Here is a 16,208-nt window from a genome sequence, read left to right as displayed (position 1 = left end):
ATAAATTCAGAAAAAAAGAAATAAGGAAAAAGTATAAAAAATTGTGAAGTATTGTAATTAATGTAAATAATATTTAGTATAATTAAAGAGAACTTGGTTTATCAAGGAGTGGTATGAAGTTAACTTTTACTTGGTACTCGTTCTGTAAAGAATTTTATTTCATCTGAACCAAAGATGATGTGTCTTTTTAAATGTCCACAACAAATACTTTGGAAAAAGGAATCTCAAGTCAGAATCTATTTGGGGGCACCAGTCACTATTGAGGAAGGAAGCCTGTGCCTTTACCCTAAAGGGTTTATCCCTAAAACCCTTAAAATGACCAGCATCCAATTCCTCCTAACAGTTATTCATATAAGAATAAGGGAAATACTTGCTAATCTCAAAAGCTTGATTGTTCAATGAATTCTCCATTTCAGTATTAATAGAAATATGTTTAGAACAGTATGAAGAGTATTGATACTGATGTGAGGAAGTAAAGAAAATACGATTATTTCCTTAAAGTCTCATTGGTAACCAGTTCTTTTTGCTCTGTCGTTCTTTTATTCTGAAATTCAACACCAAAATGTTTTGTGGGAAAAGAAAGAGATTAGACTTGTAAAATTATAAAATTAGCTGACTTGCCAGAAATGGAGCCCAAGGATTGTTTGAAATTTATGTGGTCCTGAAAGCTCAGGCTTGGTCTTTTCAAGAAAGAGCATTCCTATCATCTCAGTTTTGTATTTTGAATGAGCTGGTAATCAATTGGCAACTGAAAGGACTTAGTTCACGTGAACTTTTTATTATCTGCCCATCCTCCAGGCTTGAGCTTGGGCTGAAACTGCTAGAGATAAACAGAGGGATATAAGATAACTAGATTGACATGAGTAGTTAATCAACAACTTCCCTCTTTTCAAAACCTCCCATTGTGATTTCATCAGGTCACCTATGTCTGTAAAGGGCATGGCAAGACACCTCTTCAGTCAAGGAATCAACATCGGATAGTAAGCACACAAGTATATCAGGGAATTTTGAAGATCTGTATTTAATCCGTTTTTCAAGGATAGGGATCTCGTAGACAATAGTCGATAGTCATCGTCAGAAGGACTGAGTTGGCGCCGTCGGCTAAAGCGATTTGTCTAATACACGAAAGTTGTACAGATTGTCGGTTCCTTCCATGTTTTCCACCAATGTACATACACGAGGTAGGTGTTGACCCGCATTGCATTGTGGTTCGAAGAAGCAAGATGGCGGCTATGTCGCCTGAAGCTGTAGATCCCGTTTTGCTCTTTTGTGACACATTCAGCCATCCTGAAAATGAGGTTAGTTAAAAGACCTATGTGAATTTAACCAGGGAAATTCAATGTTACGGGAAGTTTTTCATATTTCAAATTTGCCATCGCTCGTGACGCCACAACTTTGCATATTTTTCAAATGCATTACCAACCAGCTGTTGATCAGCTTTAGGTCGAGAACGTTTCCTTGTGATCCTGTGATTAATTTTTTGAAAGGGCCTATGCTACTTATGCTCAATCTCTGATGCCTCTACGTCATGCTAGTCGGATAGTGCAGCATGCACGTAACTAAGTCACTTCCGCTGAGAAAAATGCATCGCAAGCCTTGCACCCTGATAATAATTGCAATCAGCTCCAAAATTTGTGACAATATGTAATGCCGAGAGTCTCCGAAAGTGGTTTCGTATTTTTTGTTGGATATGGAGGTAAAATGAGCCTTGGAATCAGCAGATATTTTTAAACAAGTTCTTTGGACTGAGTCTGTCTCTGACTGCATGAGCTAATGTCAGGCCTCACGTAGATTGATGAATAGTCAACTCAGATTTTGTGTATGAAAGTGTAGTTGATTAAACTTCGATGAAACTTTGTGACTTTTTAGCTTTAAGAGTGTCATATGTGTATGGACTGGGGGTCAGTGTTTTGTCCATCACCCTTTCATTTACGTTTTGGTTTAATCAGACTAAGATGTATTTTTCTGATACAAGCAACTAAGCCAGTTATTACTGATCTAATTTGTGACCTTCCACGGGAAAACGCACACTTACAGCTTTCCATTTAATGGGTGAAATGCACAGCTACAGAACGGGTAACAAACAGGTAACTTAGCCATTCAAATGGATGCTATCAAACAGCTGAACGGGTTATCAAGTATTCTAAAGGGCTTATGTAAATTTTTGAATGGGTTACCTAAACAACTGAACGGCTTGTCAAAATTTTCAAACGGGTCATGCAAATGACTTCAAATGGCATATGAAAATTATCGAATAGGTTACCCAAACGACTGAATGGCTTGTGAAAATTATTGAAGGGGTTGACACAGACAGATGAAGGGGTTTATGATTAATTTCAGACCATTCATAAAAAAAATTGCCATAAGAGCTGAATGGATAGGTTATTATTCTGAACAAATGGACAGATCAGGTCTGATTCACGTTTAAAGTAGGTTGGAACGGATAGTCAATTGTTTTGATGTAATAAAAATATTGACTTCCCACAGCTGCTATAAAAATTGCCTGATGAAGTATTTAAGTTTGTTAAACAGAGACTTCAGCGTCTTTTATTAAAAGCAAAACTTGTATAACCCGTGAAGGTCATGTTGTCATTGCTTATCTTTGCTGTGTCGTGTTTATTGCCACTTTATTACACAAAACACAACTGCAACTTTTTTCTAGCAGCTTTGCATGTTGCCAAATTGTTCCCTTTATCGTTTCTTTTGACAGTGAATTTGATATGGTAAACATAATTATTCCATGCATGATTCCATTTCTGGTTTTGATATAACATACTCTTGTGACATTTGCATAAAAAAAAAAAAAACCTGTGTGACAGGTAATGCAATACTATCCAATCCTGAACCTTTCAAACAGATAATACAAGTCGTTTGATGGAAAATAGTCCGAGTTGTTTGAACAGGCTGATGTTTTTCAATGAACGGATGACCAAGCCGTTCGAATGGGCTGATGTTTTCAACAAACAGGTGACCAAGCTGTTCAAATGGGCTAAAGTTTTTGACAAACGGATAACTGAAGCCATTCAAACAGATGCAAATTTTTCTGAATGGCTGACAAATGGCAAATGTACTGTACGTTTTCCTGTGGAAGGTCACAATTGATTGTTTTTAATTGGTTAGATTACTGAACACAGTCATATTTTTTTATGAGCTCAAGTATCAAAATGATGATATTGGTGGAGCAAACCAACATAAATTAGGTCTGCACTACAAGGCTAGGAAACTCATCAAAAGGGCATTAACCCTTAAAATTCCAAGATCTGATTGTTAATTTCCTCTTTGGCTGCTACACATTTCCATGTAAACTAGTCACACTAATTTGGTTTTAGATGAAGATAACACCTCCTATGTGACGAGTTTGAGAATTCCAATTGTTGTTTACTGAATATTGTATAGATAATATAGTGAGAAGCTATGGGTTAATCACTTCTGGGATTCAAAAGGTTAATACCTGTGAGTGATTACTTAATTTATTGGTATATTCTCTGCAGGAAATGCATCTTGACTTGATCAGCTTTCCAAGACCCGTCTGTATCCAGGAAGTAAGGGTCATACCTGCAGGACACAGAGTCCATGCTGCTGTTAGTGAGAGAGAGAAAATGGGGTATGTAACTTCTAATACTAGATATCACCATATCTGTTAAAAAAGAAAAGTCTAGCATTGTAAACTTTGGCAGCTCTCATGGCTTCTTAAAATATTTCATGTGTTAAATACCTAGGGTTTACAATTAGCATTTTGATTTCACTACTTTCTCAGCTAGCAAAACTTGCTTGGAATTAGCACTTGGCAACACTTCTTGAGTTACTTGGTTACATAAAATGACTTAACTATGTTTTCTTTACAGAGAGACCCATCCTCCCTCTTTTAAGCTGGATCTATTCATTCGGAATCTAGACAGGCCTGCAGATGTAGTGTTTGAAAGACTTGGACAGTAAGTGACAAAAAAAGTATTTTTTATTTTCATCTTTTTGCAGTTGTTACTTAATCTGTCAAAGACTCTCTAGTTGTTAATTAAAAGGAGAGAAAAACAGAAATATTGTTATTAACAGTTCTTTAATTTGTCTTATTTTCTAGACTAGAGTATAAAGAACCCAACAATTTTCAGCTGGTTACCAATTCTAAGGTAGGACTTTTTACAGTCAATTTTGGTTGGGGGTTGCTGAGTGGTGAGGGTGCTGTGCTCATACTTTGGTGCCCTTGTGTTCAAGCCCTCCACCCTGTTACTCCCCAGATTTGTTCTCAGTTGTCCCAAGTTTAACACCTTGGCTGTGCTTTGTATATGGCCAAATTGATCATGGAAAAAGTGTGGTGGCTGCATGTGGGATTGCAAAGTAGGTTATCTGCTGTCCTTCTTTGCACTTGGTCACCAGCTATGATTTGATAATCACTTTATAGGGAAGTGCAAATATAAGAACAAATTTAACAAAATGGTTTGGAGTAGTAAAATGGATATAAGGCTACTCTCTTGTTAAATTTCCTATCTCTGACAAACAAAATTGATATTGGTTTCAAACTTTTTATTATGACTAGTAATAAATATAACTACTTATCAACTACATTTGGTTTGAATTGTTTTGATTAGGGTGCAACTGATGTGGTGGTTCTGCGTGGGTGGTACAATAGAATCACCATTAGTCTGTATGGTCTCTTCACTGATGTCAATCAACGTCCTCAAGAAACACGCGCAGAACCCAGAGTTGATAGGCCCCCAGTCATTGTAGAAACAAGAGGCCTGGATAGGGATATTGAAAGAGTGCTCAGGGATACAGAGAAAGTACCCTATGAAAAAGTACCTGAGAGGGCTGAAAGAGATCATGATAGAGGTCCAGAAAGGTCATTAAGAAGGGAGAGGAGTGCTGAGAGAGGTCCTTCTGACTCAGCTCTCTTTGAGAAGAGTCCAGATGAAAGAGCCTTTGAGAGAACCACCGAATCAAAGGAGAAGAGAGATGAGCAGTGGCATGCAAAAGATGAAAGAAAAGCTGGGAAGGAGAGGGAAAGAACTCAGTCCAAGTCACCACCTAGAATAAAATCTCCACCAGGATCCCCCGAGAGTGCAATGGCAACTGTTGGTGAAAGTACTGCTGCCAAGCCAACTACTCCACCAGGGTCCCCAAGGGAGGAGGTAATATCATAATCGGCTCCATGTCTCTTTGGGAAACTATTTGATTTTTTACATGGGACCCTCAGTGTTATCCTTGACTTCATTTTGGTAAACACTGAGGGTGAAGCAAAAGCAACTGTTATGGTGGCAACAGACAGGAGTAGAAGTTTTTTGTAACCTCTGTTTGGTTACAGTGCTGTCAATTGGCAGATGTTCTTGACATTCTACTGGCCTTAGCCATGGTGAGGTTGTTGATCACATTAAGTCAAAGTGAATCTTACGAGGGAAACAGTCTATGTTCTTAGTAAAGTTATATTGGGGTGGGGGGTACATTTAAATGTATGCAAGATCAAATGATTATTACCTGCTAAGTGGGTAATCACAGTGGCATTTGGGTTGGGTGCAGCAACTTAGTATTTTTACTACAGTTTTCAAAGTCACCATTATGTCTTCACAATTTTGATGAGAAGATAAAGATTGATTCTTCAAACTACTAGAAATCCAATTTTTTTTTTCCAAATTTGTCATGCTCTAACACTGCACCCTATACATTGTGATTAATTGTTACTATAGCAACCAGCTGGTACAGAGTCTGGTAACCAATCTCCAGATGACTTGTTTGAGCCACTCACACCTGACAGATCACCCTCAAACTTGTTTATGTCTGATGAAGAGGACATTGATGAACCGGTAAGTAATGAAGATTATAGTGGCCTTTTTCTGTTTTCATTCAGTGTATTTACTTCTTTTCATGAGCTGATTTTTCATTTGATTTTTTAAATGCTTTTTTTCTCAAATAGGATGGCTATGAAGAAATCCTTAGTGATGAAGAGGTGTGTCTAAAAAACACTTGCAAAACAGTGAATGTGACTTGTAATAATATACAAGGAAGCATATACATATTGTACAGAACACAATTCTAAAGTTCACATCCTCTACTGCCAACCAAATCAGCTCCAAAAATTATAGTTATCTTTCTGTCATTATTATTACTATCATCATCATCATTATTATTATTGAATATTTATTATTAATTACTTTTTTATTACCTTATATACATTGTTTCACTGGGCAAGTTCTCAAAAGCTTCAGGAGAGGCTGAGTCAGGGGATTTGCAGCCATCAAATTTCCTGTTTTTATTGTTGTTGTTGTTTTGTTTTTTTTGCTCTGTGTGGTGTAGTTCTTATCCTTGATTTCTGATTAGTCATTCTTTGTGAGCACTGGGATTTCTAAGACACTGATAATTGCCAATTATCTTTTATCTTGAAACTGTGATGGTAAATTGTGATAAGTGCAAATTACAGTGTGTAACATCAGTTTATGATCAATTGTGCCTTACAATTAGAAAAATGTGCTTAAAAATTAAAATGCACTCAATTGCAGGAGATGGATGATGGAACAATAGATGACACAGTGAGTATAAAATCAATTTTTTCTTAATTTGATTTGTGGATACTAAATTTATTTGTTAGAAATACACCTCTATGACAACCAGATCTTCAGGTCACCTCAAACTGTCTTTCCATCTTTTATTCCTGGTGCAATTTGTTACTGCTACTGTGAGATTGATTGAGGAGTTGTCTTTTTCTCTAATCTCTGAGCCTAAAGTACATTATACCCCTGCTGTGTAATTTAAACTGGTAACATTTGTTTTTTAGGATGTACAGTTTGGTGATCTTGATCTTTATAGTGAAGATGCTTGGATGTCAGTGTCTGTTAGTTTTAATCCCTACCAATGTGACCTGTCACCTTTGACTGTAAGTTCATTGCTTGTATTTGTATTTTGTGAATGGTATGCTCTGTTGATCAACAAATTTACTGAGTTCCAAAGCAAAAAAATATCAGCCAGGGAAGAAACTATGACATTTAGCCATAAATTAGTATTATGTTGTTGTATTGACATTTTCTGATGTCTTTTTCTGTTTTTTCCTTTAGACATTTAGTCATCCAGATGGTACAGAATATGAAAGTGCTCTACTGAAAGTTAAAGATGATTCCAGTAAGTGGCTTGTTTCAACATCCACTACTGCCAGTAACTGTAACTTTTAAAGTTCAGAGGAACAATGTAGAATTATCTACCAACTACACATAATTTTCCAACTAATTTTGAATGGGTCAAGCTCAATTTTTTTAGATTAAAAGAATATTCTGATTTTCTCTTATTATAAAAGTGCTACTACATTTCTTTTAAAAAATGTTTCTTTCAATGTTTGAATGTGTGATTAGATGTTAATTTTTGAGTTTGCTTTTGACAAATTCACCTGGATGATTTATGTCTCTTTATACTCCCCAAGGCTCCTTAGATGAGCAGCAACTGAACTTGGTAAGTGAGAACAACAGCCAGAGTACAAATTAAAGTTATCATAAAATTTGAGATGTTGCCCTGATTCAATTTCAAATTCTCATGACCAGCCAACAAAGAAATGTATCTCACTTGTGAGGAGAATTGGCTTTTAGACCATAGAAGTGCAAGGATCAAGGAAGAGTCAACCCTTAAACTCCCATGAGTGATCAAGACATCATTTCTATAAAGTATAATGTGGACTCACAAGCTGCAGCCACAATATCAATGTCAAATAAAACAATTCTTTCAATGTGTGACCATTATGCGACACATTGACACTAGTAGCATTGTCTGTACTCATATCCACAACAGCAAATTTGCCAATCAGATTTCAATTACTACCAATTGTGGTGAAAAATGAGATCTTGGGAATGAAAGGGTTAACCTGATAAAACCCTGCATACTCTATTTGAGATAGAGATGAGGTACTAATGGTTGGTGTACCAGCTAGTTCTGGATTGCAAGGTCAAAGTTGGACCTCTGGTGAAGGATAGTGTGTTTGTGTTGACTGGCATTAGACAAGCAACTCTCACTGCTTTTTCTCTCTGCCAAGGAATGTTGATTAATAGGTACATTTACCAACAAAATTTCAAAGAAACCTTAAAAATTAATGCCAGAAGCATCCCACTCAGGAAGATACTGAAGTTAAATAATCTTACTAATGAGCAGTGCAGCTCGCTTGACTTAAGTGCAAGACCTGCCTCCCAGAACAGTATTACAAATTCAGTGATTACTTTGATGTGGGAATGAATGTAATAAGTGAAAAATAAAAATATATAATACATGTTTTTCCTCTATAAAACTGCAGGGACAGACATTGTTTGAACATGTGGAAATGTGTTGCACTTCTGAGAGGAATAAGAAGTAAGTACACACACAAAAAAATGTAAATTTAGTCTTTGCCTTTTTAAAAAGCAGTTGAAGTGACTGGATTGTGACTCTAAAAACAAATATTAATCAAATTCCAACAGATGGATTGAGCAACTTGAGGAAATACCCAGACTTCTTATTCCAGGGCTGGTATGTCTTAAGGATTTTAATTGTTATTTTAAACAATCATAAAAATAATTATTGTACATGTGCCTAAAAGGGAAGATCTTTTGCTTGATAGTGAATTTTTTCTAAGAATCAAAATAACTTTCTTGATTGTGTTTGTGTTATGTTCTGATACTATGTAATGTGCATAATTTTTGTAATCTCTTGTATGTGCAAACAATTGGAAGGAGGATAATGTTTGAATGAGTTATTATATCATGAAACCCAGCCAAAGTAGTCTCCTTTTTTTTTGCAGGCCTTTCTTACAAGAAGTGAACAAAAAGAGGGTTTGTTTTTGTGCTCCAGTTCATTCTGCTTTGAGCCATTTTTGCATTTTTTGTGGCAATGAAACTGAATAAAAAGAAGAAGAAAACAAAACCAAAAATATAATGAAATTGCTTTTACTTTACAGGAGTGAAGAGGAAACTTATTGAATGGATCTTGTATTCCTTGGATGTTGAGATGGCTCAGAAACTTCCTATAGCTGTAAGTTCTGTGTCTGTTTTTACAAAACAAACAGATGAACCTGCCATGAGTCATGGTCCTTTCCTCAGACTTGCAAAATAGACTGTAGTTTGACAAAAGAAAAAGATTATGTGCAGTGTAACATAATTATACATTTAAACTACTTGAGATGCAGGTTTTTTTATGCATAGGCCTATTCTCTGTGTTTTGAATCCTTTACGACCATCCTTTGAAAGTTGTTTTCTGTAACTAGTACCTTACATGTATGTTTGCTCCACATACTTGCAGTTTGATTTTCAGTAACCATTTTCTTTGGTAACAGACCATCTTTCACTAAGCTGACTTCAAGTAAAACTTGCTTGCTTTTCAAGTGTACTTTAATCTTTTCCCAGTATATTTATTGTTGTTTGTTTGATCTTTGCCAACAGGCTAACATTCGATTGCTAAAAGCAGGACTGAAGCTTGTTGGTGCAATGTGCTCCTGTGGATCAGAAGTTTCTTCTTTTCTGATAGTGAGACTTTTTGTTTATTTTTTCATTTGCATGTACATGACTGAGTACTACTAACAATATATAAGTGAACCATCTTGATATGGAAAGAAAGAAGCCAGAATTCTCAACCCTCAAACTCCCGTAAGTGACCAAGACAGAATTTCTCTCTACAATATTAACAGAAAAGTGACGAGAATCAAGGAAATTGTTAATTATGGGATTAGTAGTTGATCCAATACCAAATTCTTCAAACTGACTTTATAAGAGTTGTATTGCAGACAGTAACAAGATCTTGGGAATGAAATGGTCAAAAATAAGTAAACTATGGAAATTTGCATAGATAGCAATTTAAAAAGCTTGGAAAGTTTGGGAAGTAAAGACCATTTACAACTTGTTTTTTTTTTCCAATCTGTGGCTACTGTTCAACTTCTTGTTGAGTCATTTGCAAGGTGGCTTTGACCAGAACATTTTTAGGGATGGAAAAGTTTCAATTCAGGCACAATTCGTTAGTAACAGCTATTGGTCTTAAGCCATATGGTATGACCCATAACTTGGAAAATGAAGAAAAACTGTTTGGAAAATTTTTGAAACAGTCTTTAATTGTGGATGTGCAATGTATTTAATACAAGCCATGCTGTAAAAAAGACCATACTTCTGTTTGATAATCTCATCTTTCTGGAGTGGTGTCATGTGACAGGTTGCACTTTCATGCTGCTGTTAAGTAACAAACATGTATATTAATTTTGTGGCATACTGAAGCCAAGTTAAAAAATGTTTTATTTGCCCTCAGGAAGCTGGGGTTCAGGAGTCTCTTGGTAAACTTCTAACAACAGAACACATGTCCTCTTCAATGAAATTGTTGACTCTGCAAGGTCAGTGTTACTGGTAAATTTGTTCAATTGTAATGTTTGTAGAGAGCTGATTTAGCTCACTTACACTGGTTAGATTTATGCTGACTATCAGGTGCAAATCTATGTCAAATGTTTGTGAATTAATTTACAATATTATCAGCTTTCAACTTTACAAGGAATGTTTTATGCTGTGGTGTAAAATATCCTTTAAGGATTAAATTTTTCATTTATTATAATAAACCAGTTAGACTATTATTTTCCTTGTTTCAGTTTAAAAAGTCACAAATAGATAAAAGTCAAAGGGATTTGGAAATTTAAACAGATGAAAAAAAAATTAACCACAACTCTTACCTAAGTATGATTTTAAATATTAAGAACAACCAGTGTAACAAAGAAAAACAATTTAGAATGTACACTACATGCTTACTTATATTCACCCTTAAACCTCTAAGAGTGACCAGCATCTAATGTCTCTTAACAATAACACCCCTGAATCACACACTAAGGTCATAAGAGTGAAGGAAATGATCACCAACTAAAGACACCCTTGATTGTAAAACAATTCTCTTTGTCAGCACCATAGGAATTGTATAGAGAACAGTTTGGAGAATATGCATACTGATGTTGGCATGTAATTAGGACCAATCAAGTAGATTTGGTGTATTTCCCTGTGATAAAAAAGAATACCCCATATTTGTCACTTAGTATTAACTTTATTTTGTAGAATACATGTAGATACATTTAATATGTAAAATTATGTAACTATAACAAAAATTCTCCTTGGTAAATTCTGTGCTTTATTTTTTTTAATGTTATAGCCATTGACAACACTACAGATTCCTACATTGGAATGGAACATTTCCTTGGATGGGATGAAGATGCCAACTTGAAGGTAAGCATCCAAATGATTTTGAAGTGAATTTTTGGTTTTGCAAGTGCATTTAGTGTGCATGGTTACTTCTCAGAGTGTACAGGTGAAATCAGTGTAATTTTTGACTTGAAATCTTTCATACCTTCATAGGTGGTAACATTCTATCATCATGATGGTAATTAGCAGGCAGTTTGAAAAATCAAAACTTAGATGTGTAATCATTAAGCAGCAAATGCATCACTACCAATGTCATAAGTGCTCCATTTGGTCAGTGTGTGACAGTAGTTGAAATTTATGATGATGTCTGTAATTTTTAAGGTCAAGGAGAGTGAAGAAAACACTGTCAAGGAAGAATCCAAAAGTTACCAGCAACTTGTTGATTTTCTTCTTGCTGATCAGGTAGCTTTCTTTTGTAAAATAATAACAATGAAATTGATAAATGATAATTCTAGTTGAGTTCAGTTTGTTTCACTTTGGTTTGGATATTACTGCACACAGTTACCGTATGGTTCTTCTGACTCATTTTTATTTTAACAACAGACTGTACGTGTGGTAGAATCTGCTTCAGCCCTTGCTCGCAAAGTCCATTTGTATGAATTGCTTGCACTTTTGCAGAAAACTGTAGACAAGTAAGTAATTTTTGATGTACTCTAAAACATACAATTTGTTTTCAGGTTGCTTTTTAAAATTTTTTTAGTATCTTTTTTATTTTCTACTTTCTTTAGAGAATTGTTGATATAAGTTCTTGTACCAAGCTAGCTCTGTTAACAGCTGTCAGTAGGACTTCCATACACTGTACATCAACATGGCAATATTTTGTTACCATTCTTGTAATGCAGTTGTTGTAAGTGTTTTTTGGGGTTGGTCTGGCTATCAGTCTGTTCTTTAGGTAGGCAGGCAGTAATTGAGTGAGCAAGTGTGTCATTCAGTCATTTAGTCAGTTAATAAGTTAGCCATTTTGTCCTTCAATTGTTAAGTCAGTCTTTTATTGTGTCAGGTCTTCAGTATTAGTCAATAAATCAATCAGTCAGCATGGCATACCAGGTACATGTAGGTGTATCACAAATTGTTTTCTTTGCTGTTTGTACAGAATTATTGAAACAACTCCCAGTCCAAGGCAGACAGATCCTGAAACAGACTCAGTTGGTGAGGTAACTGAAACCAAGCATGCAGCTGATGTGATGTCCCCTGATCCTGACATTGCCATGGATACATCAGGGTTAGCCTCAGGTGATCGAGAACAACCCCTTAACACAGAGATGATAGAGATCCTTGCAAGCACCCTGGAAGAGATCTGTATCTACCTTAAACAGGCTCAGCAGTTGATAGTAAGTTTATTGAATTCAGATGACACATGACAGTTACATGCAGTCTTATTGTGAATATCTTAATTGTGTGTAAAATAATGTAGTTACTTGTACATCCTCCCTTAACACCACCAGCATGTATATTGTCCATACTGTTCTCTATACACTTCCAATGGCACTGACAAGGGACAGTTTGCTAAAAATCATGAGCTGTTCAAGTTTGTGCTTTTTGATTCAGCAGTGATACCATAGTGAAAAATTAGATGCAAGTCAACCTGAGGGGTTAAAGGGTGAAGAAGTTGAAAACAAACTGATTAAGTATTGTGATATTATAGAGAAAACAAGTGGTTACTTGTTCTCCACTTTGAATATATTTGTCCAAAGGAGAATTTGATCACATAGTCTGACCATTCAGGTGAAGAAAGTCATGAAAAGGAACACTGTGGTTAGGGGTGTCTGAGTTTTTGGCAATCAGAGAAAACATCAGGTTTTGAAAGCTTTTCACCTTACCAGTAACCTCAGGTTCCTTAAATCATCAAAATGAATGTGCCAAAGACAGATTCTGATTACTTAATTAGTTCTCTGACATGAGGGAAAAATTGAGGCCCAAAATTATTCTTAGAGGGAGAAAAAATAGCTCCACAGCTTAGTTGTGCATGTCAATGATTGGAGTCATTGGCTTAACCCACTTTCTGCTAACCAACAAAGATGGCTCAAATAGCAAGGTCTTACAAGATAGATAGGATAAAATTACTCCTTTACCTTGACATACAGTACATTACTACTATATGGTAGTAATGGAGTATGAGGATTAAGGCACTGATTTTTCCTATTTAGGTTCAGGCTCCCGTGAAAGCATTTCCTACCTCAGCAAAGATCACAGGATTTGATAAATCTCCTAAAGATCCTTACCCAGTCTTGTTTCACTTCTTCAAGGCCCGGTAATTGAATTTTATTGCTTTTAAAAGTGTTTTTAGTGTACGGCAGAGGATTTTAGTTACACCTATAGTGGTATCCTGTGGGACACTGCAATGTACTGTCAGTAGCAGTAGTGGTTATGGCACTTGATTTCGGAGCAAGAGACCTTAGCTTGAGGCTTGGCCTGGTTTATGTTGTATTATGGGTTGCATTCTTTAGACAAGACACAATACTCGATGTCTTGCTCCCCCAGGAGTACCAATGGGTGCTGCAGAATTGCTAGGGTAATTGGAAAAGATCCTTGGTGATAATCTGCAATGGACCAGCTTCTCATTCAGGGAGAGTAACTTTACCCTTAGGTGCTAAGTTTTGCATAAACCAAAGATAAGCAATTCAGTTACAGGCTGTTTAGCTTTAAGACTTAACCATATCAGTACAGTAGGCGAATGCAAGTTTTTTTAAACTCTCTCTGTTTTTGTTAATTTAGTCGCCTTCTGGAGTCCATTCTGGTTGTGATGTCCTCAACAGCTGGTTGTCATCCTGCAGTGTTTGGGCCAATTAGAGATTTCTTCTTTACATTGTTACAGTCACAGCAAGGTAAATTGACTGCTTCTTACTGGTTATTTTAACTTTGGTATTTAAAGTCTGTGCCAGACTCTTTGTCAGGACACAGTTACTTGAAGGGAATGGTTATGTGAGGTGGAAAAAATTCAAAGTAAAAACACCAAGTGGAAGTTGAGGTTGGACTTCTCTCTGACTTTCCACAATCTTCTGTTTTTGTGGTCATGCATGGTAACTTACAGAAGTAGTGGGATGCTTTGATTGGTCTGTTACTCTATTGTGAGTGGATTGTTATTGAACATGAAGCATGATCAGGTCCTCAAAATTCATTTCAAACACATAACTACAAAATATGTTAGGTTCATTAACCATTCTACTCTGTTAACTATGGTTTGGCAAGTGACATGAGTAGTGGTCTTTGGAAAAAGGAAACAGAACCTGTAAACACTACTTTAAGTGCTTATCTTGTAGAAAACCAGCCCTTGATCAAGGTGTATACAAAAATATAACTGGTTACTTTTGGAAGTTGATAAGAAGTGTCATTTACTTATTTCAATTTAGTGTCTTCACTATGAAATTGTGGTATGTGTGTTGTCTTGTGATATTAGTTTTTGGCACTAGATTTTGTGTTTCTCTTGTAAGTGGGCAAAGTGAATTTAGAATCATGGTTGATATGTTTTAGGTTGATTCTGAAGAATTAATGATATTCTGATCATTGTATCCTCAAGTGGCTAGCTTGGTGTGCTATTTGCCTTGTTTTGATCAAACTGTACTCTTTCACTTTCAGGTTTGTTGTTCCTTTCCTCTCATCCTGACACTATAAATGGTCTTATCCGTGTCCTCACTCAAACAACGGTAAGTGTCTTTCTTACTTTCCATTTAAATTATAGTGAATTGAATTAAATTTTCCCTAAGAAGGTCACCTTTAGCCTCACTCCCATTCAAAGGCTTGGTAACTAAGCCAAGATAATAGATGAACTACTAATCTGACTTGTGTTTGTGTACGTAGAAACAATATTGGGTGTACTATCTCTGATTCCTTTGATAAGTACATGTATTCTTTCACCATTTTTTTTTTCTCACTGGTTTCCCCTTCACTACCCATCTTCTCTCTTCCCACTTGCTTGCCCGATATCAGCTGCAGTACCAACATATTTCATACTTACTTACTTGTCCACATACCTTCCAACCAGTTGACAATAACATTCTGACACCGAGTTTGATTTCAGGAGGCTGATATTCACCACAGTGATGCAGCGCCACTGAATGTAAGTATTGTCAGATGTATCGTTCAGAATATATAATTATTATTATAATGTATATTACAGTTTACTTACTATTAGTATTATTAGGTATGCATAATTTATTATTTTCATTGCCTAAGGATTATCAAATTTTCTTGGGTTATCAGCATTCGTTGCATTATTTTGTTATTTTCACACTCTTTAGGAAATCCTCAGAGATACAACTGCAGCCGACTCTTGCACTCCCCAGCATCTGGGACTTTTGCTGATTTATCATTTGCAGGTAAAGTTTATAAACTCTGTTCCTCTTACCTCAGTTATTATCGAAAGAACGTTTAACAGGAAATAGGGACGTCATTCAGCAATTTGAAATTACTAACTTTTCTTGGTGATGTTGAAAGTGTGGAATTGTAGCTATTGAAAGGAGTATTTGAAAGTGTTTGAAAACTTGTTTCCCTTCAGATTCGTAAGGGTTTCATGTAATTTGGTTTCATTTTATTTCAATATTTATTTCTATTTACGGGACATTCCAGACTCTCCAAGCTGTGGATCAACTGCTTACATCCCTCACTCCAGGTAATTTTCTTGTAACTTCTTTTCCGACATATTTTTTATGTTGGATTGAATCTTGTTTCTACATGGCCACAGTCGAACACCCAAATATCAGTTATCTTATCAATTTTGTCAACCATGAAAAAAAAATCAATGTAGTACAGTCTATGTTGTCCATCGTGTGTTATGGCTTGACAGCGATTACGTCGCTGTATTTTGATGTAATATTCAGTCTGATGTGAAATCTTTTCCCGTAAGATTTGCTGCCAAATGACATGGACGGAGCTGATCTGCTTTCTACTTTACACACTCTCTACTCCATGACCTTTACAGCCATTGGTGAGTTGTAATGATGGTGATAAGGATCTGTAGTTTATTTTAGTCACGTACCTTAGAGGGATCATTACTTTTAGTTTTTGATGTTAATATAATAATTAAGAATACATTAATGTGGCCGACTTCGTTAC

General features: G+C 35.9%; 2 protein-coding genes across 3 annotated transcripts in view; both read left to right on the top strand.

Annotated features, from left to right (window-relative positions):
- The window catches only part of LOC113677855 (uncharacterized), a 2,783-nt gene extending 2,678 nt beyond the window's left edge, over positions 1-105 (top strand). Inside the window, exon 2 of the mRNA XM_027194695.2 lies at positions 1-105. This exon is cut by the window's left edge and continues 556 nt beyond it. The gene's annotated coding sequence lies outside the window, so the exon portion shown is untranslated.
- Positions 106-917: 812 nt separating this feature from the next.
- Positions 918-16,208, top strand: part of LOC113677851 (protein virilizer homolog) — a 33,005-nt gene continuing 17,714 nt past the window's right edge. Inside the window, exons 1-28 of one of the 2 annotated variants that reach the window (XM_027194691.2) lie at positions 918-1,298; positions 3,492-3,604; positions 3,846-3,932; positions 4,076-4,124; positions 4,584-5,123; positions 5,676-5,792; positions 5,903-5,935; positions 6,486-6,515; positions 6,761-6,859; positions 7,038-7,101; positions 7,397-7,425; positions 8,255-8,310; positions 8,418-8,466; positions 8,738-8,768; positions 8,894-8,967; positions 9,375-9,458; positions 10,228-10,309; positions 11,107-11,180; positions 11,478-11,558; positions 11,700-11,788; positions 12,250-12,487; positions 13,304-13,407; positions 13,872-13,981; positions 14,733-14,800; positions 15,175-15,213; positions 15,395-15,472; positions 15,723-15,765; positions 16,000-16,080. In XM_027194691.2, the coding sequence (XP_027050492.2) occupies positions 1,167-1,298; positions 3,492-3,604; positions 3,846-3,932; positions 4,076-4,124; positions 4,584-5,123; positions 5,676-5,792; positions 5,903-5,935; positions 6,486-6,515; positions 6,761-6,859; positions 7,038-7,101; positions 7,397-7,425; positions 8,255-8,310; positions 8,418-8,466; positions 8,738-8,768; positions 8,894-8,967; positions 9,375-9,458; positions 10,228-10,309; positions 11,107-11,180; positions 11,478-11,558; positions 11,700-11,788; positions 12,250-12,487; positions 13,304-13,407; positions 13,872-13,981; positions 14,733-14,800; positions 15,175-15,213; positions 15,395-15,472; positions 15,723-15,765; positions 16,000-16,080 (2,674 nt within the window). In that variant the 5' untranslated portion in view covers positions 918-1,166. Of the gene's footprint in view, positions 1,299-3,491; positions 3,605-3,845; positions 3,933-4,075; positions 4,125-4,583; positions 5,124-5,675; positions 5,793-5,902; positions 5,936-6,485; positions 6,516-6,760; positions 6,860-7,037; positions 7,135-7,396; positions 7,426-8,254; positions 8,311-8,417; positions 8,467-8,737; positions 8,769-8,893; positions 8,968-9,374; positions 9,459-10,227; positions 10,310-11,106; positions 11,181-11,477; positions 11,559-11,699; positions 11,789-12,249; positions 12,488-13,303; positions 13,408-13,871; positions 13,982-14,732; positions 14,801-15,174; positions 15,214-15,394; positions 15,473-15,722; positions 15,766-15,999; positions 16,081-16,208 lie in introns of both variants that reach the window. The other variant, XM_027194690.2, reaches the window with a different exon arrangement.

The sequence above is a fragment of the Pocillopora damicornis genome, chromosome 3, assembly GCF_964200805.1.
Source record: "Pocillopora damicornis chromosome 3, jaPocDami1.2, whole genome shotgun sequence".
In the NCBI taxonomy this organism is placed as follows: Eukaryota; Metazoa; Cnidaria; class Anthozoa; order Scleractinia; family Pocilloporidae; genus Pocillopora; species Pocillopora damicornis.
The sequence above is the reverse complement of the archived record's forward strand: the minus strand, read 5'-3'. Positions and strand labels throughout refer to the sequence as shown.